This window comes from Aricia agestis, chromosome 13 (genome assembly GCF_905147365.1).
Source record: "Aricia agestis chromosome 13, ilAriAges1.1, whole genome shotgun sequence".
NCBI classification, from domain to species: domain Eukaryota; kingdom Metazoa; phylum Arthropoda; class Insecta; order Lepidoptera; family Lycaenidae; genus Aricia; species Aricia agestis.
The window spans coordinates 15,793,134-15,820,894 of NC_056418.1; the positions used below are offsets into that span (position 1 = coordinate 15,793,134).

Here is a 27,761-nt window from a genome sequence, read left to right on the forward strand (position 1 = left end):
TGAAGTGATGGTTATTCATAACTCGTTTAACTCTATTTAAATATTAAGTATTACAGATATTTAAAAAATATATATGACAATATGTTCTAGAAACATTCAACAAAGTCAATCAAACAGTTTTAAGTTTATAGCACATTTTTATTAATACAATACAAGCAAATGTTTGTTTAAAACTTTAGAGCCGTTTTTCTCAAATTCGAGTTTTTTGAGATAGCATACTTGTGCGTAACAGGGCTGAGTATTCAGTATTTCTAATAACATTTTTACAATTTGAAGGTCTTAAAAATATCGCCACTTGTTGTGCAGACAAGCAATTAGGTTTCTTTCTCCCTGAAGAAAGTTCAACCAGAAAAATATTAATTGATGAGTTTTAAAGGAAAGATGGAATCAATCTTCGATTTAGCCACGCAATGGAAATTTTGCGCATTTCAGGAAAGTCCTGTCTTTCACATATTATTGGTCACTGCTTTCAGGTCTACTACAAGCACAATCTGAGGTGGGGTTCACACAGAGACACCCTTCCTTACATCCTACCTAATCAGTTTATATAATTATTATTCTTAACCCAAAAAACCGTGCCCAAGAAATCAGGCTGCAGCGACTGGTCTACTATCGAGTATCAAAGGTTTTAGCATCCTTATCAATATGCTGAAAAAGCAAAATATGCACATTCGGTCGTAAACCGGGAACGATTGCACCGCACAATATCGTCGTAATATCAGCCCAGCTGTTGCCGATGCTCAAACCAGACATGGGTTAGGGACCGAGCTGGACTGCAAGAACCACGACTTTTATTTCGACACAGGTGTTTTTGGTTTGTGAAATTTTGTTATGTTCCTTAGATTTTAGGCTGGACGTAATGCAAGAGCAGCCTGCCTTTTATTTCGGCACAGGTGTTTCACCAATTCTTATAAATGAACGTTTTGAATGAATGAATGATTTTTTTTAATCCCCGAAATTTCAGGCTTCGATCGCAGCTGGCTGTAAGTAACAGATCTGCTTATGAGATAGTTCGACCTCGATTTTTTTTGGAAACTTTTGTAGTAAGTAGATCTTTCATCTTTGAGATCATTGTCAGCTACCTGCTATGGAATTTTATAATATGTCTTACGCCATTTTCTGAACAAAAGTAAAGAAAATTGCTAGGTAAGCTAGCAAAATGAAACAGTTAAGGTATCATTATTTGAACAGTAGTATTTCAAACCGCAGTGGGAGAGCGAAAGAGGGTTTATCTCCTTCACATTCAATACGCGTGCCCCACGGGACGCAAGAGAAATCAAGAAATATTTTTGTATCGACAGAGAAAAATGATGGAAATGTACACGCGTTCTTCGATATTGTACTATCAGAAAAATTGACTCGTAAATATAATATGGCGAGCCTTTTGAAGTCGGTCAGATTATATCAAACGCAGGCAACTGATTACGACTAAAGCTGGATATATAAGCGTCCGTGCGAATGAACGGTTTGGTCGCTACACCGCGAGATCACGAGCAATGATTATGATGATCTTTAGGGTTCCGCACTCAAAGGGTGAAAATGGAACCCTATTCATGAGACTCGATGTCTGTCTGTCCGTCTATCTGTCCATCTGTCTGTCCATCTATCTGTCTCCAGGCTGTATCTTAAGAAGCGCTGTAGCTAGAGTTCTGAAATTTTCACATATTGTGTATATCTGATGCCGCTATAACAATAAAATATATCAAAAACAAAATAAAATTAATACTTTAAATATTAATTTTATTTTGGGGCTCCCATACAACAAACGTGATTTTTTTTGCCTTTTTTGCTCGATATCAATAATGGCAACAGGTAGGCACTTGATATTTTCTCAAAGGCTTTAATTATATATTTATGAATAATGTTCAAATAAAATAAAAAAATAAGGGGGGCTTTTAATGTACATAAAATGTACATAAGAGCAAACATAGACCAAAAATTGTGTTTTTATATGGGAATTAGGCCCCCTTAATTTTGATGTTTATGTTTAATTAATGGTCTATGTTTGCTCTATAACAATGTACGGAACCCTTTGTGCGCGAGTCCGACTCGCACTTGGCCGATTTTATTTTAAATAGCGGCACGGTGGTCCTGTTATTATGAATCATAGTATGATTCATTCTTTTAAAATCGCTAAATGCAATTCATATCTAGTAATTTGTACTAATTTGACATATTTTGTCAGTTTGACAGTTTTGACAATTCATTTGCTGAATTGATTGAGAGGAATTGCTAAATGTGACCATTTTAGTCCCTCTGTTATTTTCATATACGCTTGTGATTTCGCAGTGTCGCCGCCAAACCGCGCGTACGGGCGGACGTATATAAATCTAGCCTCACGTTGACTTGTCATAACGCGACCAAATCAAAAAGATTAGCTATATAATGTGAATTAATTTCTCTGAAGATACAAAATATTTTCTCGAAGTGTCTTCTCAAATATGTGTCTCTGGCGAAATGCAAATGAGCATAAGCTACGCTCATGGTTGACCATTCAGAAGTTATCTGCAGAAGTTATGCAACTTTTTACCGTTTTTCCCAATTTTTACTTTTGTTCGCTGGAATTAGGACGATTGTTATTACTGCAGTGATATTACCAGATTTCGGTGTTATTAAAAAAATGCTGCTTCTGTAATAATATCGGTTGGGTTCTTATATAGAGGAGACCAGGTGTATTTGATAATAAGGTGAATATATTTTTATGATTGTTACTAACATTGGGAGGGTCTGGTTTTTTTTAATTAAACTTGTACTAAGGATCTAGTTTCATGACCGGTTTCTGGGCCTTCCCGAAAGGAATCAAAAGCTCTGGTGAGGCCCTGAGGGCATAGGCCTCACTCACCAGAGCTTTTGATTGACTAACATGTCAACATCAATCTATGAAGATTATTATTACTTAAAAGAAGTGGAAGTGAAAGAAGTTTCTCTGAAGGGATAAGCTGATTAGCGAGCGGACTGCACGTTTGTTTTCCATCTTAGGGTCAATTTACAGCAAAACGAGACGCAACACTACTATATACAGTTTGAAACCAGTTAAGCGTCTCAATCCCAACGACTTACTAAATGGCAGTCATCATCAGCTGAAGCTAACGAGGCCAATTTAGGCCATTAGTATTAACTATTAGAATTTTTTTTTATTTCTAATCCTTAAAAAAAACTTTGCCACGTACTAACCTGGTGTCCATGCTGGTTCGGCTTGGTCATGGCGAGGATGGCGATGCTCATGCTGACGCGCGTGGCGTACGACACCACCGTCGATAGGAACAGCAGGAAGATCACCACGTGACGCGTGCCTAGCCATCGCGCTGGAAAAAAGATGTATGTCAATAGAAGAAATACGTAAATAAGAACTAGCTACTGTACAGTTGAACCTTTCACACACATGACGCGTTAGCCATTTAAAAGTAAAAAAAATATGATGTGTAATGTGTATATGAAAAATTTAGTTTCAGTTGTCGTGAAAATGCAGTTTTTTTTTACTATCAACACAACATTATGTACATTATGAAGATACACTGACACCCGGTTTCTGAAAGGCCGATCAACACTAAAATTAACTAATCGCCTGTTAAATCTCTTGTCAAGTAACAATTGGGTTGCTAGAAGCACGGTTAGTTAGTTTAATTTGATCAGCGCGTCAAATCAAAATGATCACAGATTAGTTAATTTTCGTCTGATCAATGTTTCAAAAAGTATCAGATTTGAAATTTCCAGAACATTTTTGAAAGCAATGACAGTCTGCAATTCCTTCGTTTGACATTTAATTTGCATTTTTGATAGTTAATAGTGAAGCAATGAACGAAAACAAACAAATCGCTAGTCAAATTAAAAATGATCATAGATTAGTTAATTTTGCATTTGCGGCTGATCAATGTATCAGAAACTCAAACTGATTTGACCTCCTTGTTAAATAAACAGCAGTGTTAGTTGATCAGTGATTTGACAAACCTTTCAGAAACCGGGGGTCAAACTACGCTTATAAGTAAATGAATGATCTTTAAGAGTCCGTATACGAAATTTTGCCGATTTCGCTGATTATCAGACGTGATTTAACAGTTAAAATACAGTATTTCTATAAGTTTTAATGCACAACATGTAATATCATTTCAATTATAATCTAATGTTGGAGCTAGATTTTTGTTTTTTTTTTAAGTATTTTTAAATAATCAAACTCAAACCCTCGACAGTTTTGTGATTTTTGCTGTAAAAGGTTTAGAGTATCACCTGTTTATGGATTGTATTGACGTCTTAACGGTATGAAAAAAATACAATGTACTGTTGAGAAAGTCGTCTATACAATGTTGGAATTACTTTTTACCACTTTAATATGAAATAACTGAGTAAAAAAATATGTAACTCGGCAAAATTTTAGAGAAAATGGGCAAAGAATTGCTGTTAATTTCGGCATTTTGGAGCTGTAATTCATAAAAAGAATACGACAGAAATAATCTATAGATAAAATTCTATCCAATTCGAGAAAAAAGAAAAAAAAAAAGAAAAGCAAATTGTGCCAAAAAAACACGATACAAAACAACCTAAATCTCACATTAGCCTTGCGGCGAGTAATATAATGTGAGATTTAGGTTGTTTTGAATCGTATTTTTTGGCACAATTTGTTTTTTTTTTCTCTATATTGATAGAATTTGATAGAATTTTATCTATATAGATTATTTCTGTCGTTAAATTAAAAATTTCGGCAAAATTTCGTATACGGACTCTTAGAGATCATTCATTTATAAGCGTAATTTGAGTGTATCTTCATAATGGCTGCCTTCACATTCCGCGCGAACCTCTTTTGTATAGAAGTCGCGCGGCCGCACTGCTTGCGACGTAATGTGAAGGCGCTCTAATAATCAAGTAAAATCCGTACCAAAGCTCCCCACCCTCCCCTATATTTACAAAGTTTAAATACTTGGCCCATTAATAAACAATAAATCGTTTTTATGACTGTAACCAAAAACATAACGACTCAATTTCCCATTGTCATTTTGTGCGTCAGTGATTAGCGGTCGTGCGCAGGCGCGGCACGTCGGGGAAGGCCATTAGTGTGTGCCACTTCCGATCACAACCACCTGGTCATCAACAACAGCAAAAGATGCCATTGCAGATTGCCATTCACCATAAGAATGGCGATATTAATTATGATGCTACTGAATTGGCTCTATACATATTGCAGTTGAAGATATCACCATCACTACCACTGTGGGCTTAGCGTAGAAATGCGATAGAAACGCTGAGAGATTCACGACAGATTCTGTCCAGCCCCCTAGACAAGCGGCAAGCGATTATCATAAACGCCAACGCTAACGCCACCAAATGTATGGGATTTGACAGCCGTAACCCCGTCCTATAGCTTAGTGTTCGAAAAGTGTAAATATTCGGGTAGGGCTTGTCTAACTTAAAATGACGCGCCCCTCCCTCGTATTCACAGTACAAAATTTTTCATTTACATCAACTAGTGAAGTGGTGGGGCACGTCATTTCAAATTAGAGAAGCTCTACAGTATAACCAAAGAACTTAATGGCTTACATTGGTTAAGAGTTTAGAACTCATGTAGGCTATTATTCTTGTAACAAAATGATAGGCTCATCAAAGATGCGGTTTACCTTTCCCGTCAAATCTTAACATTACTCAATCAACAAAAAGATCAAAAGACTCAATCAATATTAAATAGCGTTAACCTTTTTACCCACATGCTCACACTGGAGGAAAAGTATGCAGCGCTCAAAAAACGCTTTCAATAATGATAATACATAATTAATAACATAATTGATGTTACATAACAAAGATGTCTTTCTTGATTCTCATCCGCTTGGAGTGTCTTATAGAGTTTTTCTTGATTGTACGCACAAGTATATTAATACTATGTAATATTCTCCGTAAATAGATAATGATTCTGTTCTAGTATTGTCCCAACAGATTTTAGAAGCAGATTGTCCCCAATACTAGATCAGAATTATTGGTGTAATTCTTGTAACTTACATCAACATTTTTTAAAGTCAAACTTGTGCTTATTTACTTGCGTAAATTTTTACGTAGTTTTTTTTTTTTTATGAAATAAGGGGGCAAACGAGCAAACGGGTCACCTGATGGAAAGCAACTTCCGTCGCCCATGGACACTCGCAGCATCAGAAGGGCTGCATGTGCGTTGCCGGCCTTTTAAGAGGGAATAGGGTAATAGGGGAGGGTAGGGAAGGGAAGGGAAGGGAATAGTTGAGGGTAGGGAAGGGAATAGGGTAGGAGTTAGGGGATTGGGCCTCCGGTAAACTCACTCACTCGGCGAAACACAGCGCAAGCGCTGTTTCACGCCGGTTTTCTGTGAGAACGTGGTATTTATCCGGTCGAGCCGGCCCATTCGTGCCGAAGCATGGCTCTCCCATGTATGAATTTGAAGTTGAATTTGAAGTTACATACAATAATTATACAATATAATATTTTATCTCCTTCCTATTCAATGTCCGCCGCCTTTGTTTGTTATGTGATGTTTCCAATATGCCAGACAGAGACATTCAGTCTTTGTTTAGTTATTCGGCGTGTAAATATTTAATAGGATACAATATTGAGGTTGGGTTGCACCAACTAACTTTAACTATAACTTTAACTTTAACTATAATGCAAAACGTCAAATCTTTGGTTAAAGTTAAAAATGGACGCCATCAAGACGCCATATTTAACCATAACCATAGACATTTTTTTTTATTAATTCGTCTCGGTCGGGACAGGCAAAGGGAGCGTTGCCCATACAGCCATTTCTATGTTTTCTCCATTTAATGAATGATAGTGAAGGCCGAAGCCAATTCTTTTATATTAACCATCTGGAATAGAGTTTTCATCAGGCCGAAGCCAATTCTTTAATATAAATAATATGAATAATAAGTTTTTTCATCAGGCCGAAGCCATTTCTCATGTTTTGATAGTATTGTTTTGTTTAATTAATACTGTCCCTTCTTCAATTTGACATATTGTCGTCATTGGTCATTGTCTTCATTGTCTTGACGTGGTCTTGACTCTTGACAGATGCCTAAAAAGGCTAAAAAGTCTGCTAATAAACAGTTCAAAGTTATGTACATTAAATAATATTTTATTACTAAAACTAAGAAAAACGAGATGAAAAGCAAATATAAAAGAGAATTATTTACAACCACAAAGTACTTATATATAATTAGGAAATTTACAACACATAACCGTTACAGAGAACTATCTCTGTGTTACTATATACAATCTCAAGGTATATAGGTAATGACTGGTGAGTACCTATTTAATTATATATCACCAATGGTAGAAAGGACGTACTCATATATTGGCTTATAAGTTATAACAGTCGGGTGTTTTCAGAAGCTGCTGAAGGGAGTGCGGGATGGCTTCAGCAGTTTTAAAGATATCCATCAAGTGATTAATAAAAATAAATCTTTGAAGAGTAAAACTGTTACAAGTACAACTAGGTTACTTAGTAAAAGGTAGACATCTTCTTTGCACTTCAAAGAATAATTATCAATTACAATTTTTAGTGGAAAATATTTAGAGCTAAATGTGCTCATATAGCAAGGCCATAAGTCACTTTCATATAAGTTATAGTCTTGCTTTATTTTTACAATTTCAGGTAGGTAATGTAATAAAATAGAGGAAGAAGAACCACTCTGCAATTTTATAAGAAGAGGATGATTTTTAATGGATGAAATTCTCAACAAAAACCTGTATATTAAATATTTAAAGCGAATTTTCAAAGGAGGGATGTTACATTCAACCTGCATTGATATTATGGGTGTGGAACACATTGCACCAAGCACAATCCGTAAGCACCTATTTTGAACTTTATCTAGTCTATCAACAAAATGTGGAATAGAAGCAAAGCATACATAACCATATTCAAAATGGCTTCTTACAATAGCCTTGTAAAGAATTAATAAAATTTTTGGATCAGCTCCCCAAAAAGTGCCTGCTAAAGACTTTAATATATTGCAAGCCTTTAAAGCCCTGTTTGCTAAGTAATCAATATATTTATTAAATTTGAAGGAGTTCTGAAAAATCACACCTAAGAATCTAACAATTTTGACAACTGCTAACTTACTATCGCCATATTGTAGGACAATGTTTGTTGTTTTGCTAGGTTTTTTTAAAAAAACTTTTTCAGAGCTGATGTCCAAGCCCAGATCATCATAATAGGCCTTAAGGCCGAGGATAGCAACTCTGAGATTTTCAATAGCTGCAGACAACTTGTCTGCAGTACAGTCATCTACAAACTATAGGTTAGTAATGTTTTGACCTAAGACAATATTGAACTTATGTATATACAAAAATAAATAGTAAAGGACTGAGAATTCCACCTTGACTTATTCCTTTGTAGGAATACCTTGGACCAATCAGTTTATTTTCAAATTTCACATATAATTTACGACCACTAAGAAAATGATACACCCAATTTACCAATTTTTCAGGTAATTATGTCCAAACAAAAATGACTCAAGCTCTCTCTAGCCGAACGGCCACGCCGAAAACTGAACTGATTACTAGGTAAAATATGATTTCTTTCTATAAAAAATTCCAATCGCTGTTAAGCTGTTCAAATATTTTGCCAACACAAGAACTTAAAGTTATAGGTCTATATGAATCTGCAACATTTATATCCTTTTCGAGTTTTAATATTTGAACGAGACAATCTGTTTTCCACTGTTCAGGAATCATGGAATGGCACCACAATGAATTTAATAGATTAAGGAACAACTTCATATTTTTGGTGTCTAACAATTTAAACATTTTGTAAGATAAACAATCTAGACCACAAGCAGAATCTTTACGAGATTTTATGGCTGCTTTCAGCTCTTCAAATGTAAAACTATCTACTAAAAAAGAATTTGGAGATGTTGTCACATTGTAATTACTGTTCTTATAATTATTTGGTACTGTATCTGGAGTATATTTATTTAAAAACTGTAATATCCATTCACTATCAATGAAACTACTTCTAGGTGTATAACTTCGGTTGATTTTTTTAATTTTCATCCAAATTTGGCTTCTATGAGAGAGATGAAAATTAAAAACTTTATTTATGATAAATGGATTATAGTGTCCGATAGTCTTAGCGTTCTTCAAAACTTAAATAACCCCAAATTTTGTGCTACAACTAACTATATTATCCATGATATTAGAGAAAAATATACAAAATTAACAACATTAAACAAAAAAAATATAGTTTTAGTCTGGTCATCGTCACGTATTGGTGTTAAGGGAAATGAACAGGCCGATTTTTTAGCAAGAGCTCATAGAAGATATACATATATAAATAAGTCTCCTATACAAGAAACACAATGTTTTGGATACTTTCGCTCTATACCGGTACGGACCCCTCGTGCACTAGTCCGACTCGCACTTGGCCGATTTTGTTTCTTATGCGCTAGATGGCACTAGCCTTTGTGTGTGAACAGCCATAAATATATATATATATTTTGTTTTTCTTATTAAATAATTGAGCGGTTTTATAAGCAATCAATAACAAAATTGCGTTGCGAAAAGTATAACTATAGTTTGTCAAAAAAGTCATGACAGGCGGGAAATTTTTTAAATGAACTAAAAAATAAGAGAACTTTATTATTCGAGATAAAAATGTGCAAGGTGACAATTATATTTAAAATGTTATAACTTATAAGCGTTCTCTGTGAAAATACAAAGGAAAAAATACACCTTTATGCGTGAATACGTTTAGAAAATTTTCCCGCCGTCATGACTTTCTTGACGCACTATACTTATGCATTTTTCAGTAGGTTCCTGGAAGCACAGAATCTGGAAGGCAGTTGAGGACATAGGGATAACGAAATTCCGAGAAGGTCGAACCTTTCAATTTGCGAAATTATTTTGCGATATAGACAATATTTTTTTATTTTTCTTTTAACAGCTTTGATTCCAAGAATTTCTCATATTCAATTATAACTCTTACTGCAATATTTTAATTGTAATAGCAACCAAACGCTTTCATATGGACTTTGGAATCTTAATATTTTTTGTTTTTTTATCTTCAGTCGCTAGTTAGGATATTGAAAGCGGATCACTTTTAGGTGGGATTTCACCAAACACACATAAAACTTAGTTTTATAAAACTTAGTTCCCATTGAACGCGTTCCTGCTGCGACGTAAATCTCGTTTTGTTTCGATTGGATTTCACAAACTTCTTTTGATCGCGATTATTAAATCTAAGTTTACGTGACGTCACGCGATTATTTTACATGTTTTCATCATTTTAAAGCCTTTTCACGTTAATTTAACCACAAAATAGCAAGAAACAATACATAAACTAACAAACGCAAGTGTCAAAACGGTCATCTTGACATTTCTTTTGTCAATGTTTTTCGTTCGGCCATGACAGGGCTTGAACGGGTTTTTTGACGTTAAACTTCGGACTTTGGGCGTTCAAAAGATAAAACTCGGATTTGCTGTGAACGCGTTCAGTTTATGCTGGTGAAATGCATTTCGACGCTATAATCGCGTTTATACGTTTTGATCCGGATACCGGTTCAGAGTGCTTTGAACGCGTTCCATTTCTTTGGTGAAATCCCCCCTTAGAAGTAGAAGAATTTCTTGGAATTGTTTAATCTACAGTACTTTGTAATCAGAAAATACTTCTTAATAATAAAAAATTATCGGCCAAGTGTGAGTCGGACTCGCGCACGAAGGGTTCAGTACCGTTCTAGAACAAAAATAGGCCTAAAATTGTGTTTTTTGTATGGGAGCCCCCCTTAATTTTTTATATTATTTAAATAATAATATTAATTGTTAAAGTACACATAATATATTTAAGGTCTTTGTGAAAATTTTAAGTGCCTACCTGTTGCCATTATTGATATTAAGCAAAAAATGCCAAAAAAATCACGTTTGTTGTATGGGAGTGCCCATCAAATATTAATATTATTTTGTTTTTAGTATATGTTGTTATAGCGTTAACAGATATACCTACACAATCTGTGAAAATTTCAGAAGTCTAGCTGTAGCGGTTCTTGAGATACAGCCTGGAGACATACAGACAGACAGACAACGAAGTCTTAGTAATAGGGTTCCGTTTTTACCCTTTGGGTACGGAACCCTAAAAAGCCACACAAATAGACAAACGAACTTCGCAAAGATAAAAAGTGATGAAATGAATGTTCAGCGATAATTTTCGTGATAAAGATCGATAATGCTGATTGCATTAATTCACGATACACCGGAAAGATATCCGATAACGTGGAATGCCCTAAATGCCTAAACAAAGGAGTATGATAATTCGTACATATAAGAGTCTACTTGGATTATTAAAAACAGCAATATCTATTTGATAGTTCGATACAGAATATAATAATATTATAGATACGTATAGGTATCCTTACGTATCTATACGTGATACTTGTAAAGAGTTCACTGTGAAAGTAGCAGCTCTGAAAGACGATTTTTTTTTTCACTTTTGTATGGGCAAGGGCCCGAGCGTCACAAGTTTACCCATACAAAAGTGAAAAAAAATTTTGGTCTTTCAGCGCTGCTATTTTCACAGTGAACTCTCTACAAGGAACACGTACACACCCTAAAGTATTATCACTTATTTTTGTTACACCCTGTAGATAAAAATTCTAATGAGTTATTTGAATAACATTGGTAATTATAATTTTTGAAAAGGGTAGTACATATTTACACAAGGGTAGTTTAGGGTAAATTACAACCAAAACATAATATTAAAAGTTAATTAGGGTAGTTTAGGGTATAACGGCCGCACTCTGTGACATTTAATGATGATTATACTCTAGATTTAGACGTGGGAGAGCCATGCTTCGGCACGAATGGGCCGGCTCGACGGGAGAAACACCACGTTCTCACAGAAAACCGGCGTGAAACAGCGCTTGCGCTGTGTTTCGCCGTGTGAGTGAGTTTACCGGAGGCCCAATCCCCTACCCTATTCCCATCCCTACCCTCCCCTATTACCCTATTCCCTCTTAAACGGCCGGCAACGCACCTGCAGCTCTTCTGATGCTGCGAGTGTCCATGGGTGGTTGCTCGTTTGCCCCCTTATTTCATAAAAAAATGAAGAGTTTAATATAATATATTATGGGGCTATGTGAAAATCTTCATTTAATTACAATTACGTAATTAATATTCAAATCTAAGTGCGGCAGTAAAATGTTAAACTACCCTAAGCAGAAAAAAAAAACAAATGCGCCTAATTGTAAGCTAGGCGCATTTTTTCAACTTATATTGCGCAGTTATTTTGTAATCTTTCAGAGAAATACATCTGTCATCAAGGTCTTACGGTCAGTATCTGGGATAAGTCCGACGTAGTTGTCCTATCTGCCTCTCGAGATGAGTGCTGATAGTGAACAGGGGCAAGTGTGTTTACGTACAACTTACATAATATTCCACACACTTATGTTTAAGTGCATGATTTTTCATTTTAGGTATACCTATAATAATAAATAACCGCTTAAACCGTTGTGATTTGAAATTTTAATGGCTGTTGCTGCTGTTGTAGCCGGCCAAAAGTAAGTACTATTACTAAAATAAAAACCAAAATTTATTATGCTAAAGCATGTTTGAATTAATACAGTGGCATAGCAATGCTTAAGGTAAAGGGAAAAGTGCCCCAGCTTAGCCATTCACTTGTAGCAGTCAGGCCGGGAGCCCATTTTATGGAGACGGCAGCTACGCCCATGAAAAGATGTGACCTCTTAGGTTGGGTTGCACCAACTAACTTTAACTACAACTGTAACTTTAACTACAATGCAAAATGTCAAATCTTTGGTTAAAGTTAAAACTGGACGCCATCAAGACGCCATATTTAACCATAACCATAGAGCTCGACAAGGTTTTAAATGCACGTGGCGAAAAAAGGAACTAACGCTGTCATCATACAAAAACGCAATTTTTGACAGTTCTCCTTTACCAGCAGCGCCCCGCCCACGTTCATTTATAACCTTGTTGGACCAGCTGTCATCTGTCAATTTCTCCGGTCATAGTTAAGGTTAAAGTTAAATTTAAATTTAGCCTTAACTATAACCATAACTTTAACCTTAACTTTAACTTTAACCACGCCTCTGGTGCAACCCAACCTAAATAATAATTATTTAAAATAGTTTTATCATTCTAGTAAATACAATATATTTTACATCATTCTTAAACCATAACTATGATTATTATTATATTATAATGCAATTTCTAGTACGTAAAATAGACGTTGGAGATTTTCATACCTAACCGCAAAATAATCATTAAAATCGGTTTACCATTGAACACCGTGACACGATTTTTTACAAGTATTGGAAAATTCTTTTAAACAATGTAGAATATAATTATCGTCAAATCCGCGTCCAAAATTCTAAACAGGGAGTTAAAACTTTTTACCACTAAGTATAACAAGATAAACAGGAAGTCCAAAAATATCCGTTTCAGAGATAAAACGGGAATTATAGGATTACCTCGCGGTGACTATCCAAATTGTAAATTATGTAAAACCTCTCTTAGCGACAAATCAGACTAGCGCAGAGTTAAAGACTTAAAGCATAAAGTTAATATACCTAGCGGAATAGAGCAACAATCTCGAGCTGTCAAACGAAACCAAAATTGGTTTTCATATGTGTGAAAAATATGTGTACGTATACACTTACACAAGCATGATTGAACATGAATTCTATAGTGTTATAGTGACATCTCTCTTGCTCAGGCCTTTGTTTCTCTATTCCGCTAGGTATATTAACTTTATGAGTTAAAGACACAGATACACACACCTCCCTCGTGTCCTCTTTTGGAAGAGCATGGAACCGAGTGACACACAACAACAACAGCAACAGCAGACGACGTGTCGCGACACTACTGGTTTCTATGTATTTCTATGAATAAGTGTCGCTCGCTTCGTGTCGCTAGCTGCGGATGGTATTTCATAGAAATACATACAAACCAGTATAAGTGTCGCGACGACTCGTCGTCTTTTTTAAAATGAAATAACGGAGCAAACGGGTCACCTGATGGAAAGCTACTTCCGTCGCCCACGGACACTCGCAGCATCAGAAGAGCTGCAGGTGCGTTGCCGGCCTTTTAAGAGGGAATAGGGTAATAGGGGAGGATAGGGATGGGAAGGCAAGGGAATAGGGGAGGGTAGGGAAGGAATAGGAGAGGGAGGGGAGGGAAAAGGGTAGGGGATTGGGCCTCCGGTAAACTCACTCACTCGGCGAAACACAACGCAAGCGCTGTTTCACGCCGGATTTCTGTGAGCCCGTGGTATTTCTCCGGTCGAGCCGGCCCATTCATGTCGAAGCATGGCTCTCCCTCTGCAGTTGTCGCAGGGCCGTAGCTAGGGGGGGGCATAGTGGGGCAATGCCCTACCTTAAAATCACAATGCCCTACCTTAAAAATACCAATAATCGGCCAAGTGCGAGTCGGACCCGCGCAATAAGGGTTATACCGCGCACGTACGGTACGTGCATGTACGTATAGAGCAAAAATAGTATGGGACCTACCTACCTACCTAACCCTTATTTTTTTTTTTTAACTTTTATTATTATTTATTAAATTACATATATTATTAAGGCCTTTGTGAAAATTTCAAGTGCCTACCTGTTGTCATCATTGATAGTTAAGCAAAAAATGTTAGAAAAATCACGTTTGTTGTATGGGCCCTCCTTAAATATTTAATTTATTTTGTTTTTAGTATTTGTTGTTATAGCGGCAACAGAAATACATAATCTGTGAAAATTTCATTTCTCTAGCTATTACCGTTCTTGAGTTACAGCCTGGAAACAGACGGACAGACGGACAGACATCGAAGTCTTAGTAATAGGGTCCCGTTTTTACCCTTTGGGTACGGAACCCTAAAAAGGAAGACCTAAAGGACTTGCATTACAGGTATTAGACAACAGAAATATACTTTATTCTTATATAAACTATACATTCTATAGTTAAGATTTTTATTATACCTTTAAAAACTTTTTTTTCCGTTGGCAGGATTCGAACCCGCGTCCCCCGGATTAAGCTGCCAACCATTGGGCCACAGAAGTCGTCGATAATAATTCTTTGTTCTGTGTATATATGGCATTTCAATCACGAGTACATGAAGCGATGCGTCCATTTAATTATAATCTTAATGAAAAAAAAAGATGTAGTACTGCAGTGTGCGAGTCCACGTTTTCAACTTTAACTGCGATTAATAGGCCTCAAAGACTGTCAATGGGTCACGAAAGAATGGCTGGTATGGTATTTCTGGCCTTTGAAAAAATAAAACAAAAAAAGTTGATCTGAACGAAGTTCTTCGCATTTTTAATAATATGGCGAATCGTAGAATTCAGCTGTTTTAAATATTTTATGTTATTTTATTATTAATTATTATTTTAATAAGTTTGCAGAAACAATAATAATCTAAATATCTTTTTAGTCGTATCTATTGACTCGTATCACCCAACCCAACAATTAATTATTATTTCCTCACTCTCACTCACACGTGGATCGCTACATCCAGAAGTTTAACCATATTGTTCGCTTGTTCTTCGTAATTGAGGATTTAATAATATGTAGTTCTTAGATATAGTGCTCATGCTTTGTCACAGAATTTTTTTAAGTATCTAAGAATAACTATTGAATGAATTGAATACATCATTGACCTAGAGATAAATCAAAACAACAAATACTAAAAACAAAATAAAATCAATATTTAAGGATTCGTGTTTTTTGGCCTTTTTTGCTGCATATTGATATTAATGGCAACAGTAGGCACTGGACATTTTTGCGAAATCACTTAATTAATTAATAATACAATTAAAATAACATTTATATTTAAAGGGGGCTCAATTACAAAAAACACAATTTTGGCCTATTTTTTATCTATAACGGTACGAAACCCTTCGTGCACGAATCCGACTCGCACTTGACCGATTTTTTTTGCTTTCGCCCTACCTGTAACCGACGCTGCCCTACCTCAAATTTGACTCTAGCTACAGCCCTGAGTTGTCGCGTGTCGCTCGGTTCCAACTTGTACCTTAACTTGCATAATATTATCTTCATAATATATTATATGCATAAGAAGACTCTTATGTTCAACATTAGAAGACGGAATTCCTGATGCAAAATAATGGTGAATTTTCTACAACATTAGGTGTCCAATCTCAATAGCTTGAATGCAGCTTCAGGAATCACGTGATATACGCTATAACGACTACCACTGCAGTACAAAATATAATGCTGGGAATATTTTACTCGTGCGCGACGTGATAGTACGCTGTTCTGATCTCTTAGGCGCTTTGCAGACAGCAGACGACGCGATGGGGCGGGGCGTGCCGGTCTACGCCCGTCGATGTCTGCGGCTGCCCGCGCCGCGTACACACACGCCCTCCGCGTTACTGCATGTAAACTGGTTTGTGTGTGGTCACGGCGGGCAGCCGCGGACATGCGCCGGCAGTGCCCGCCGGGCACCTGCAGCGCGGTCTTTTTGCCCGCCGTGTGCGTTGGTAATATAGGCTTCCCTATGTGCTATCGTTCACGGCGAAATTGACCGGCCCGCCCCGTTCTTTCATATCTCTTATTGATAGGGAATAAATAGTATGCAAAGGTCAGAGCAGAGGGCGCTACTAACACATACAGTAAATAATCCGACCAAAATTCGACATGTCATATCAGAATATTAACATTAATGTTGTCAAACGTCGAACAAAACTTTTTGTTTACTGTCTATGCTGGTGCTGCCTTTAGCGTCAAAATATTGCAGTAGTATGACTCGGGTTACACGGTCAGTCTGACATCAGTTCAGTCCATCAAAGTATGATCCAAACTGACGGGTGAATGATTGTGTAACCGTGTTATTGACGGACTGATCATTTTTTTACCATGTACCTTCCGGACATCATTCTGGCGTTAGTCTCAGACTGATCCAGAACTGATGCCAGACTGATCGTGTAACCCCTAAGCTTTATATCATGTGTCTACGCTGGTGTGAACGTGCCCTTAATCTAGCGAAGCTGGATGAAAACGATGAAATGAAAGATTACCTGGGCTTACGTAAATTAGGGCAAACGAAAAGACGCTTATTGCTCTTTCATTTGTACCCTAGTTTATCTAGGTTACCTGAATACTTGTGCTGTTTAAATAATAACAAGATTAATCGTGTTCGAGTAGTACTTATCAAGATACAGGGTACTCAGACAACTTACATTCGATTACAGTGGAACGCAAACCACCGCTTATATCCTAAGATCCGACCGTAAAATCCTGCATGAATAGTTTTTTTCGATCAAATATATTTAAGAATAATCTTTAGAGCGTATAGAATGGATTAATGTTAGGTTGCCTTGTTAAAAGTAGCCGCAAGTACCTCTAATTAAGTTTAATCTAAATATAAGTATTTGTTCGAAAAAAACTATTCATGCAGGATTTTACGGTCGGATCCTATACTATTACTCGAACACGCAGCAAACACGAGACAGTGCGATAATCTTATTCTAACAAATATCCATTTCGATGGCCCCAACGAATAAACGTGCAATCGAAAAAAGACAACTTTTCAGGAAGACAAAAAAACGTTTGGAACCACATAACTTTGACTACATAATAAATAGACAATTATAAAGTATATTCAAATTAAAGGTAAAAAAAATATCTTTCAGCTCACATATTTATTAAAAATCAAATATTGACGGTTTACCACATATTTAAGAAAAACCATATTAAATTATTATTTTAGTGAATAATATGTGACTTGTTAAAACTATTGTATCAATGCACGTTTATTCGTGTCATAAATTAAATTTTAACAAGTGCAATGAAATGTTGCATGGTTATTTCATGTATATTTTTTTCCCCCTGAGCCATGCTCTGGTTATTTACACGCTTATTCTTGTATATTTTGTTGCTTAAACATGTTTGTAAAGATAAAAGCCCGTATATTCGTGTTAAGAAGATCGACTCATTATTTATGTAATACGACCTTATTAGTGCATGGTATAAAATGTAAATCTATACTAATATTATGAAGTGGAAGAGTTTGTTTGTATGAATGCGCTAATCTCAGGAACTACTGGTCTGATTTGAAAAATGTTTTCTTTATGACATGGCTCATTTATTGAGGAAGTCTAAAGACTATAAATTATCACTCTAAGACTAATAGAAGTGAAGAAACGTAGGAAAACGTGGAAAAAACCAGGAAAATTATTTGAAGGCGCTTATCTCGCCAACTACTATATCAATTTTTAAGTTATTTGGCACAGATGTAGAGTAGAACATGATGAAGAAACATAGGCTATTTTTTGCGGAAAAATGTACGGTTTCTCATTTATGCGGGTGAGGCCGCGTGGAACGTCTAGTTAGCTTATATTTTCTTGTTGACGGTTCAGTAAAACAATATTGTTGACCTTTTGTTGTTGTTGACAATTAATATTGAACTCCCTCACACCTATACGAGGACACATACATATAAAATGAAGTACAACTTGCCTATAGATCCTTAAAGAGAGATCACTCGGGCAAAGAAACAGCACATTATTTTTTCCGTACAATAATTAATACTATAAAAACGTTATTTTAAGTCAAAAAAATTCAAAAATATTAATATAGGTGTATTATAGGCTATGCAAACGAAAAATCAAAAAAAAAATAAATTTTGGGTAAGAGCTCTTGCACGTTTATTCGTTGGGACCATCGATTTGTTCGGATAATCGAATTTCCTGTTCTCTACTATTTATAATAATTTAGCTCAATTTTTATGCGTCCACGCGAACCCGTGGACCATGGTTTGGCCGCTATACAAGATCACTTATAGCAATAATTGTATGCAACGATTTATTTAAGTAGCGACGCGATCACGCTATGACATATTTTGTTTGTGCAGGATTATATTTTTGTAAATCACAACAATTTCCGATAATTTGTACATAACCCCATTTTTAATTAGACTCGCACTTGACATTTTTCTTTTTTTTCGTAACGTTTGTGACGAAAATTGTACTTCCGGTGCATGAACAGGAAGTCTCTAGTCATCCAACATGGCGGTAAAAACCATAACCAATTGTTAACTCAACCGACTCGTTGGAGCTAAAATTAACGGTGTTGTCAAACTATTAGTCTTAGATTTTAGGCCCTAGGGACTAGGGTATAGGTATAGTAGTTAATTACTAGACTAGCTCTAGATACATGATCTATAGCAAGACCTAATAAAAACGTCGTGAAATCTATATAGTACGGGAGCCCTAGAACAATTTTTTTTATTACTATCAAGCTAATTTTTGTAAGTAGCTTCATTTTGATACGACAAACAACATTTTTATTTGCGAAAAATAACTCGAAAGTGGTAGCTAACGGAGATAGAAAGGGTTTCATACTTTGAATTGATGGTCCTAAAACATGGACTGTTTTATTTGTAGGACAATGTTATTCTTAAATAAATTATTTTTGTGTTGGATAGTCCATTTATCGAGTAAGGCTTCAGACTATACAACATCACGCTGCACGCTGTGACCAAAAGGAGCTAATGAAAAAAAGGGTAAAAATTGCTCATCTTTGTTAATAATAATGTTATAACCATAATTTTTTCGTTTATTTACCTCCTAGAAATTATAAAACAATAGAATAAGCACTAAAATTACCTTACTATTAATTTTCCATAATAATAATATAATTTGGTCAAGGAATCGCAGCGAAACCTTATTTTCGCTAAACTAATTATGAGTTTTCACAGTTTTCCTGTGACTTCAGGAAAATTATGGAAAATATTCCAATGTAAACAAGAGAGAGTCTTTACGGTAGAAACATTTGAAATACTTAGTATAATGTGCTTCTGTACTTCTGTAAATGGTAATTCTGTTAAACTATTGTAGTGTTTACACATTAACTGATAAATAATAAAAATAATAGATTCAATTGCTTCCAAGAGATCAAACATAAGTATTGAAAAAAAAAACAAAACTGATTTTAAAATTGTACGTACTGAATAATTAAGAATTAAAATTTTTGAATTTTGGTACATTTGTTCGGACGCTGATGCCTGATATAGACTAACTTAATATACGAAAACTGGGCAGTTCTGGAAATATTACATACATACGGGTCGAATTGAGGACCTCATTTATTAAAGTCGGTTAATTCTAGCCTTATATAAATTATACTAGTTGAATAAAGCCTTATTGTGTAAAAAATCCTTATCCAGATTAATATATATATATTATATATATATATATATCAAAAAAAAATATATATATATATATGTATGAAATAAGGGGGCAAACGAGCAAACGGGTCACCTGATGGAAAGCAACTTCCGTCTCCCATGGACACTCGCAGCATCAGAAGAGCTGCAGGTGCGTTGCCGGCCTTTTAAGGGGTAATAGGGGAGGGTACGGAAGGAAATAGGGGAGGGTACGGAAGGAAATAGGGGAGGGTAGGGAAAGGAAAAGGGTAGGGGATTGGACCTCCGGTAAACTCACTCACTCGGCGAAACACAGCGGAAGCGCTGTTTCACGCCGGTTTTCTGTGAGTACGTGGTATTTCTCCGGTCGAGCCGGCCCATTTGTGCCGAAGCATGGCTCTCCCACGTCAAACATAGAAATATGTTTGGTTTGCGACCAGCCACTTCGGCAAACCTGGGCTAGGTTTCCTTATCTAGACATCTGTGAGAGCACTAATTTGAGGTTTTTACAAACTAAAATCGTTAAGGAAGAGTGTCACTTTGAATGTACGCTAAATTTATAGGTAAACAGAAATAAATGAAATAGAAGAACATACGGTACATAATATTAATATGTAGCTCTGAAAAATCTAGAGTAATAATAATTCGAAAGTATGTCATAGGTACATAGGTCTACCAGAATTTAATGGCAATTTTGACAGCAGATTTTCAAAAAGATATCCTTGATCATTGGATAAATTTTTATATTTGCATGATTAACACATATAATCAGCCGCTAAAAGAAAAAAATAGGATCAAAATGTTTTATTCCAATTACCCCGGTATTGCTAGAGTCAATTTATTTTCTCACTTTTTGCCATCAGATTCTGGTAGTTAGACCTATATATAATTTAATAATCGTAATATTTTTATATAATAATAATAATATTTATGGACGCTTCACACTACGTCAGTCTGGCCCCGTGGTAAGTACCTGGAGGACTTATGTTACGGGTACCGGACAACGGAAATATAATATTTAATACTTTTATACTATACATATATTTAAGATTTTTATTATATGATACACATATTTAATACACATCACTTGGGCACTATAAAATTACTCCTGCGTACCTGGCCTGGTTTCAATTTCAATGAAAACCGGCCACCGTCACCGAAACCGGTGTGGGGAGTATTACACATCCATGACCCAGGAACTTAGAAAACTTTTTGTTCCGCCGGCGGGATTCGAACCCGCGACCCCCGGCTTGAGCTACCAATAGCCCACCAACTGAGGCACAGAGATCGTCATAATATTATGACGTATGCATACTGCTTGTTTAAAAAATAAGTAGATTACTTAAATATATTTTGTTAATTGAAAATTCCAAATATTCGACAAAAACATTTAGCAAACTCTGCAAACAGACTACTTTGGCATTCTTTCATTATCAAATATTTTAACCAGCTGTTTAAATATTTAATTTTTAGAACAAAATATTGAAAAGAATTTGTGAAAGAGAATTTATTAAAACATAATATTTCCTTATTTTATAAGACTAACCTGACCCATTGTTTTGTACTTTGAGATAAGCGGATACAATATTAATTAACTGTGGTTTAATACACTATAAACTATGAAGTAATTAATACTTTAATCTTTTAACGACATTATATAGTAGTGATTGAAAAAGGAACTATATTTGGTTCAATCGATACGTTATAAGCAGTGGTCGGCGTAGGTAGTGCCATCCCGCGGGATTCGTTAATCGCGGCATAACGTGGACATGCCTCTCAATCCCGCGATTTTGGGATTCGCATTGAAATAATATATAATCGGAAATACATTCAGAATTTGATATTTAAACAACAAATATTGTGACAAACGTAAATAAAGAAATAATTTGTTAGTTTTTTATTTATTTATCATAATTATAAGTTTTATATGATATTAACAAATAAGTAAAAAATTAACAGAAATGTGATTATATTTATTTGGATATAAGTAGTATATCGTAGATCACTTTCAGGCTTGCCTGTGTTACCTGCAAATAATTTGATTGTTTAATTATAAAAATCCATTTAATGTTTATCAAATATTGACTTTCTTTTAAAATATATTTAAACAACAATAAACAATAATGAATTTGCTTAGTGGCACCGTTAAACATTCGACGCAAACAACCGAGCGATCATTCGCAGGCAACACAGGCAAGCCTGAAAGTGCTTTACGATATACTACTTATATCCAAATAAATATAACATTTTTTGTTCTTTTCGTCTGTTATGTGTGGATGGGATATTTTGGACTCACGCGCAAAAAAAATGCTACACACAGAACAACAAGCCATGCGCTACTCGCAAGTGTCTGCTTGCTGTGTGCGGGGTGCGGGCCACCCCGCACCCCGAACACGTCTTGCTCCTGCGGTATTAAATAAATATGGATTATAATTAAAAAGAAAGAGTTATGTTTAGTTAATAAATAATAGATATCGATTTTGACGCGTAATCTTTTTTTTTCATACTGGCAACTAAGCAAAACATGGCTGAAGAAATATTAGACGTAGAAAAAAGTTTAGTGACTCATTTATTTAGGCCTTTTTTATCGGCGAAATTATGACTCAAAACTCGTTTTTTTTCATTAATTGTAAAGTAAATACTTGATTATTCGCGATAATTCGGAACGCGGGATTTTATCCCGCGATCCCGGAGGTATGTCCATGTTAACATATACAATTGAGGTCATTCACCCTAAATGGCACTACCTACGCCGACCTCTGGTTATAAGTTATAACTTATAAATTATTTAATTAAATATTCTAATTTCTAACGGTTTTTTTGAGTTCCGTAGCCAAATGGCAAAAAACGGAACCCTTATAGATTCGTCATGTCCTATAGGCTATATCCATTTCTGTGGTCATGTCTGTCTGTTTATCTGTCTGTCTGTTTGTCTGTTCGTCCGTATGTCACAGCCACTTTTCTCCGAAACTATATGAGCTATACTATTGAAGCTTGGTAAGTAGATGTAGTCTGTGAACAGCATTAAGATTTTGATAAAGAAATTAAAAAAAAATCATGTAACTTATGCGTGTGGGATATCTAAATCTATGGATAGGTCTTCAAAAATTATATTGAGGTTATAATAAAAAAAAAATAACCTGAATAGTTTGCGAGAGAGACTCTTTTAAAGTGGTAAAGTGTGCCCCCCCCCCCCCCTAACTTCTTTATGATAAGTCTAAAAAAATATATGTATGATGTACATTACTGTAAAAACTACCAACGCATGTAGGTTTAAACGAGATCTAGTCAATAGTTTTTTTTATACGTCATAAATTGTAAACCTTAATTTAACTTTCATTAAAACAACTGAAATATAAAAATAAATCAAAAACCTTTTAATTTCATATAAATAAACCTTATTGCTGCTGCGGAATCCTTCATGAGTCCAACTCCCACTTGGCAGATTTTTTTAACTTTGATTGAAAGGAATGAAAATTAATTGAGTTTTTGTCAAAATGTCATTAAAGTACAGAAAACATTAAATTACTTTGGGATTATTTTTTTATGAAATAAGGTAGCAAACGAGCAAACAGGTCACCTGATGGAAAGCAACTTTCGTCGCCCCGGTCGTTGCCGGCCTTTCAAGAGGAAATATGGGAGGATAAGGAAGGGAATAGGGAAGGGTAGGGAAGGGAATAGGGTAGGGGATTGGGCCTCCGGTAAACTCACTCACTCGGCGAAACACAGCGCAAGCGCTGTTTCACGTCGGTTTTTTGTGAGCCCGTGGTATGTATCCGGTCAAGCCGGCCCATTCGTGCCGAAGCGTGGCTTATGGCACGTTAATTTTTTTTTTAGAAATTATTTTAGAGATTTTATTGTTGAGAACGAGATCAAAACATACTTAATCGAGGTTTAACTTTGAAACCGGCGTAACATTTTTTTTAGTGTTTGTCGCGCGTCAATATTTTTTTTAATCACATACAATTTCATGACATTATCATAATATTATTATTATGCAAGCGTAACTTTCACACAATCTGACGCGGTATTTTTTTTGCGTCGGATTTTTTTGCTTCTTTACTGTGTAAGAGCGCCGGTTTATTTTTTCCTTTTCTTTTTTTTTTAATAACATACAGTTTAAGTTTATCAGTAATGCCGGATGGAAAGCGTCGCCCTTGTCGCCAGCGCTCCGTCACTTCCTTACAGGTAAGGCGGCAGGCCGCGCACATGGTGACCTACGTCACTTGTTTGTAAACAATCACTTCTGTCAGAATTACCACGTATAATGACGTAGTAGAACCATGCTTCGGCACGAATAGGCCGGCTCAACCGGATAAATACCACGGGCTCACAGAAAACCGGCGTGAAACAGCGCTTGCGCTGTGTTTCGCCGTGTGAGTGAGTTTACCGGAGGCCCAATACCCTACCCTATTCCCTTCGCTTCCCTACCCTCCCCTATTACCCTATTCCCTCTTAAAAGGCCGGCAACGCACCTGCAGCTCTTCTGATGCTGCGAGTGTCCATTGGCGACGGAAGTTGCTTTCCATCAGGTGACCCGTTTGCTCGTTTACCCCCTTATTTCATTAAAAAAAATTACATTACTCTCTCAATGTACCAATAAGACGCTGAATAAAACTTTTTGAGATTTCCGCAAAAGTCGAAAGAGCGTAGATCTAGCAGTGTAATGAAAATATAAGCTGGGCCTGTACCACGAAACCGCTTTGAGACTCAAACAATCGTACGAGAATGTTGGTCCTACTGTAACAAACGTGTAATGACGTTGTTAGAGCAGGACGCGGCATTCTCGTCCGATTGTTTGAGTCTCAAAACGGTATCGTCGTAGGCCTACTGGTTCGAAGAAGTAAACTGTATTATTTTTGCATTAGGTTGATAGAATCGGGGTATCTACTGCAGTTCCGTATAATAGATTCCAACTTGAAGGGTCAGTTCACATTGTCTGTGTGTCGCGTCGATTCAATCGGACGCACTGAAATTTACTTACTTCGTATATCATTGTAGTCTCTGTTACTACTTAATAGAGATTAGAGATACACATAGAGATGCAGCGCCTCGCGTTGCAATGTGTATTAATCCTGAGTTGTGAATTTAAAGGTTTTTACATAAATTTTGTGGTATAAATTGAAAAATATTATGTCTATTATAATCAATCAAATCAAAGCAATTTTGGATATATTTCGTGATTAATCCTATATTTTGGCGCAAATTTGTTCCAAATATTGATAAAGTCGGTCCTTCACATAATGGTCCGATTAGCAGTAACTTTGAACTTGAAAATGCTTCAATTTGTTACAGTCATAGTGACCATTATTATACGTACTTAACTACATAACTAGCCACTTAATTTTAAACTCTATTCCCTGTAAGCAGAGTTCAATGTTATCTGTATTACCTATCTACGGCTTGTCAATATAATTCAGACTTTATGTCCTCTACATAATATGGTTCAAAATCGTTTGTAATTAATTATAACATTTATGTCACGAAATCACCATAGAGCCTATAATGGCAGGCTAATCATTGATCGTTGCAGATTTTTTGCGCTAGACCGGAAAAAGCAATATCGCCTATTAGCTTTGTCCACATTGTGCCTTTTTTTGTTCAACAAGGGCATGCGTTATAGCGCAGTCAACAGCGAAGATGTGGCATGCCCGTGACGCGCGTCAAAATCCACCCGCGTTCAAAGAAAAGTGTCATAGCGCGCGCTACGATTACAACGCGCGTTACGGGCATGCCTCACTGTTGACAGCGCTATAAGGCATGCCCTTGATGAACAGAAAAAGGCACAATGTGGACAAAGCTAATGGTAAGCGATTGCCAACATCAGCAACACTGGAGGGGAAGTGTTAAGGACCACTCGACACTTCCTTCAGTCCATGGGAACCCTACTTCTTGAGTCCTAAAGTGTTACTTCAATGTTGTTGTCTGTTGTCAACTATTCGTGCCGAAGATTTAAAGCTTCGGCACGAATAGCCCCCTTAAGGGGGCGACTAACCCAAATTTGTCCATTTTATAATTCATTTTTATACTTGAAAATAAGCCCTGAATTGTTTCATTTTCTAAACATAATATACTACATTATATGATCTGAGCGAAAACACGATATCTTAAAATTTTTCCGATAGAAAAAAAACACAGGTGGGAGTATATTATTAAATTTGACGTGTCTGTCCGTGTCATTGTAGACCAACGTGTACACCGATTTTGATATAGGATTTTTGAGAACCCTGTACAACTCTATCAAACTCACAGCATTCAAGTGCTCTGTATAATCATCATCACTTCGCTGAATGCTTATATTTTGCACTTTTTTATAATTTACACAAAATATCAAGTCTAACATGGAACCCCCTTTTTAAAAATCGGTTAAAAGATGTAACCGCTCGCCAACTCGCAACGCACTTGCATACCTCCGTCACAGCGCTTGCACGTAAAAACAATCTAAGTTATTAGCACAAAACACTAGGAAATCATAAACGCTAAGTATCACCTCGTTATGGGAGCACGACCTTAGCAAAACATGATTGATGGACATTCATCACCATCACCATTCAACCATAGTAATTAATCATTTTAATGAACATACCCCCATTTAACCACCTCGCAAAAAGAGGGGTTATAACTTATATACGTCATTAAAGTGCGTAAACGAACAGAATTTGATGCGGTTTTTAGTTGACATAAATGTTAGGACCGGAGTTTTGTCGTAGTTTCATTTATGTAGCAACCTTAAAAGAACCCTTGACTCTACTATTTTAAAACAACATTAAAATTACACACCTTGTTCGCTCCAGTCAGTTTTCTACCAATTATAAAATTATTTTCACATGTCAAATTGAGTTAACACGTTTGTTTGAAGTGTGTAGAGCTTGTCTAATTTGAAATGACGCGCCCCACCATTTCAAAGTTGATATATAAATGAAAATGTTTCTACTGTGGATAAGAGAAAGGGGTGCGTCGAATAAAACGTAGTGATTATATTCTCTTTGATTATCGAACATGGAACCCAGCTATTAATGTTGCATTAAACAATAGAACCGCGTTAAAGGATTTAGGTTGTTCAAATGGAAGTTTTTTTTTTACTTTTAAAATTCCTAAGAATGCTCTTGTTTGTTATTGACTGGCGGTAGGATTGGCGTAAACAAAATCAATCGATGAATATTACGCGCTCGCTCATAAAAACTGTGGAAAAACTATGACAATCGATTTGTATTTTAAAAAATTACCCTTATTTATAAAATAATTATTATATAATTAACAAAATGAAAACACAAAAATATAAATACCTGGTTTCTGGACCTCTTGAGTTTCGACAATACCCATTGTTGCACTTAAAATTTTTTTTCGAGTTTCGATTTTTTAATTTTCGAATAATATGATATTCTATTATCTATATAATAATAAAATGTCCGCAACACTATCACTAATAATAATATAATATTTCCGTACGCGTCCACCTGTCCGCCTCGTGGAACGCGACTGCGCGCGCGCCGCGTTGTTTATATATTTATCAATTGCTCTGATAGACGATTTTCCTCAGAAGCCTTATCAGATCCTATTAGGCTCCAAATGAAGGATCAGCCGGAAGGAATAATTCGGCTATGAATGACGATGAAGGGAAAAGATGAGCCATATATAACGTGATGCGCAA

At 35.9% G+C, this 27,761-nt stretch overlaps 1 protein-coding gene and 1 long non-coding RNA gene across 3 annotated transcripts in view; one reads left to right on the forward strand and one right to left on the reverse strand.

Annotated features, from left to right (window-relative positions):
• LOC121733185 (putative inorganic phosphate cotransporter) overlaps positions 1-27,503 on the reverse strand; it is a 46,432-nt gene extending 18,929 nt beyond the window's left edge. Inside the window, exons 1-2 of one of the 2 annotated variants that reach the window (XM_042123356.1) lie at positions 27,397-27,503; positions 3,175-3,305 (exon numbers count right to left, since the gene is read on the reverse strand). In XM_042123356.1, coding sequence (XP_041979290.1) covers positions 3,175-3,305; positions 27,397-27,433 — 168 coding nt within the window. In that variant the 5' untranslated portion in view covers positions 27,434-27,503. Of the gene's footprint in view, positions 1-3,174; positions 3,306-3,522; positions 3,529-27,396 lie in introns of those variants that run through there. The other variant, XM_042123357.1, reaches the window with a different exon arrangement.
• LOC121733192 lies at positions 7,030-7,435 on the forward strand. Its single transcript, XR_006036521.1, has 2 exons — positions 7,030-7,246; positions 7,336-7,435. It is a non-coding gene; the product is annotated as an uncharacterized LOC121733192 (long non-coding RNA).
• Positions 27,504-27,761: the final 258 nt, after the last annotated feature.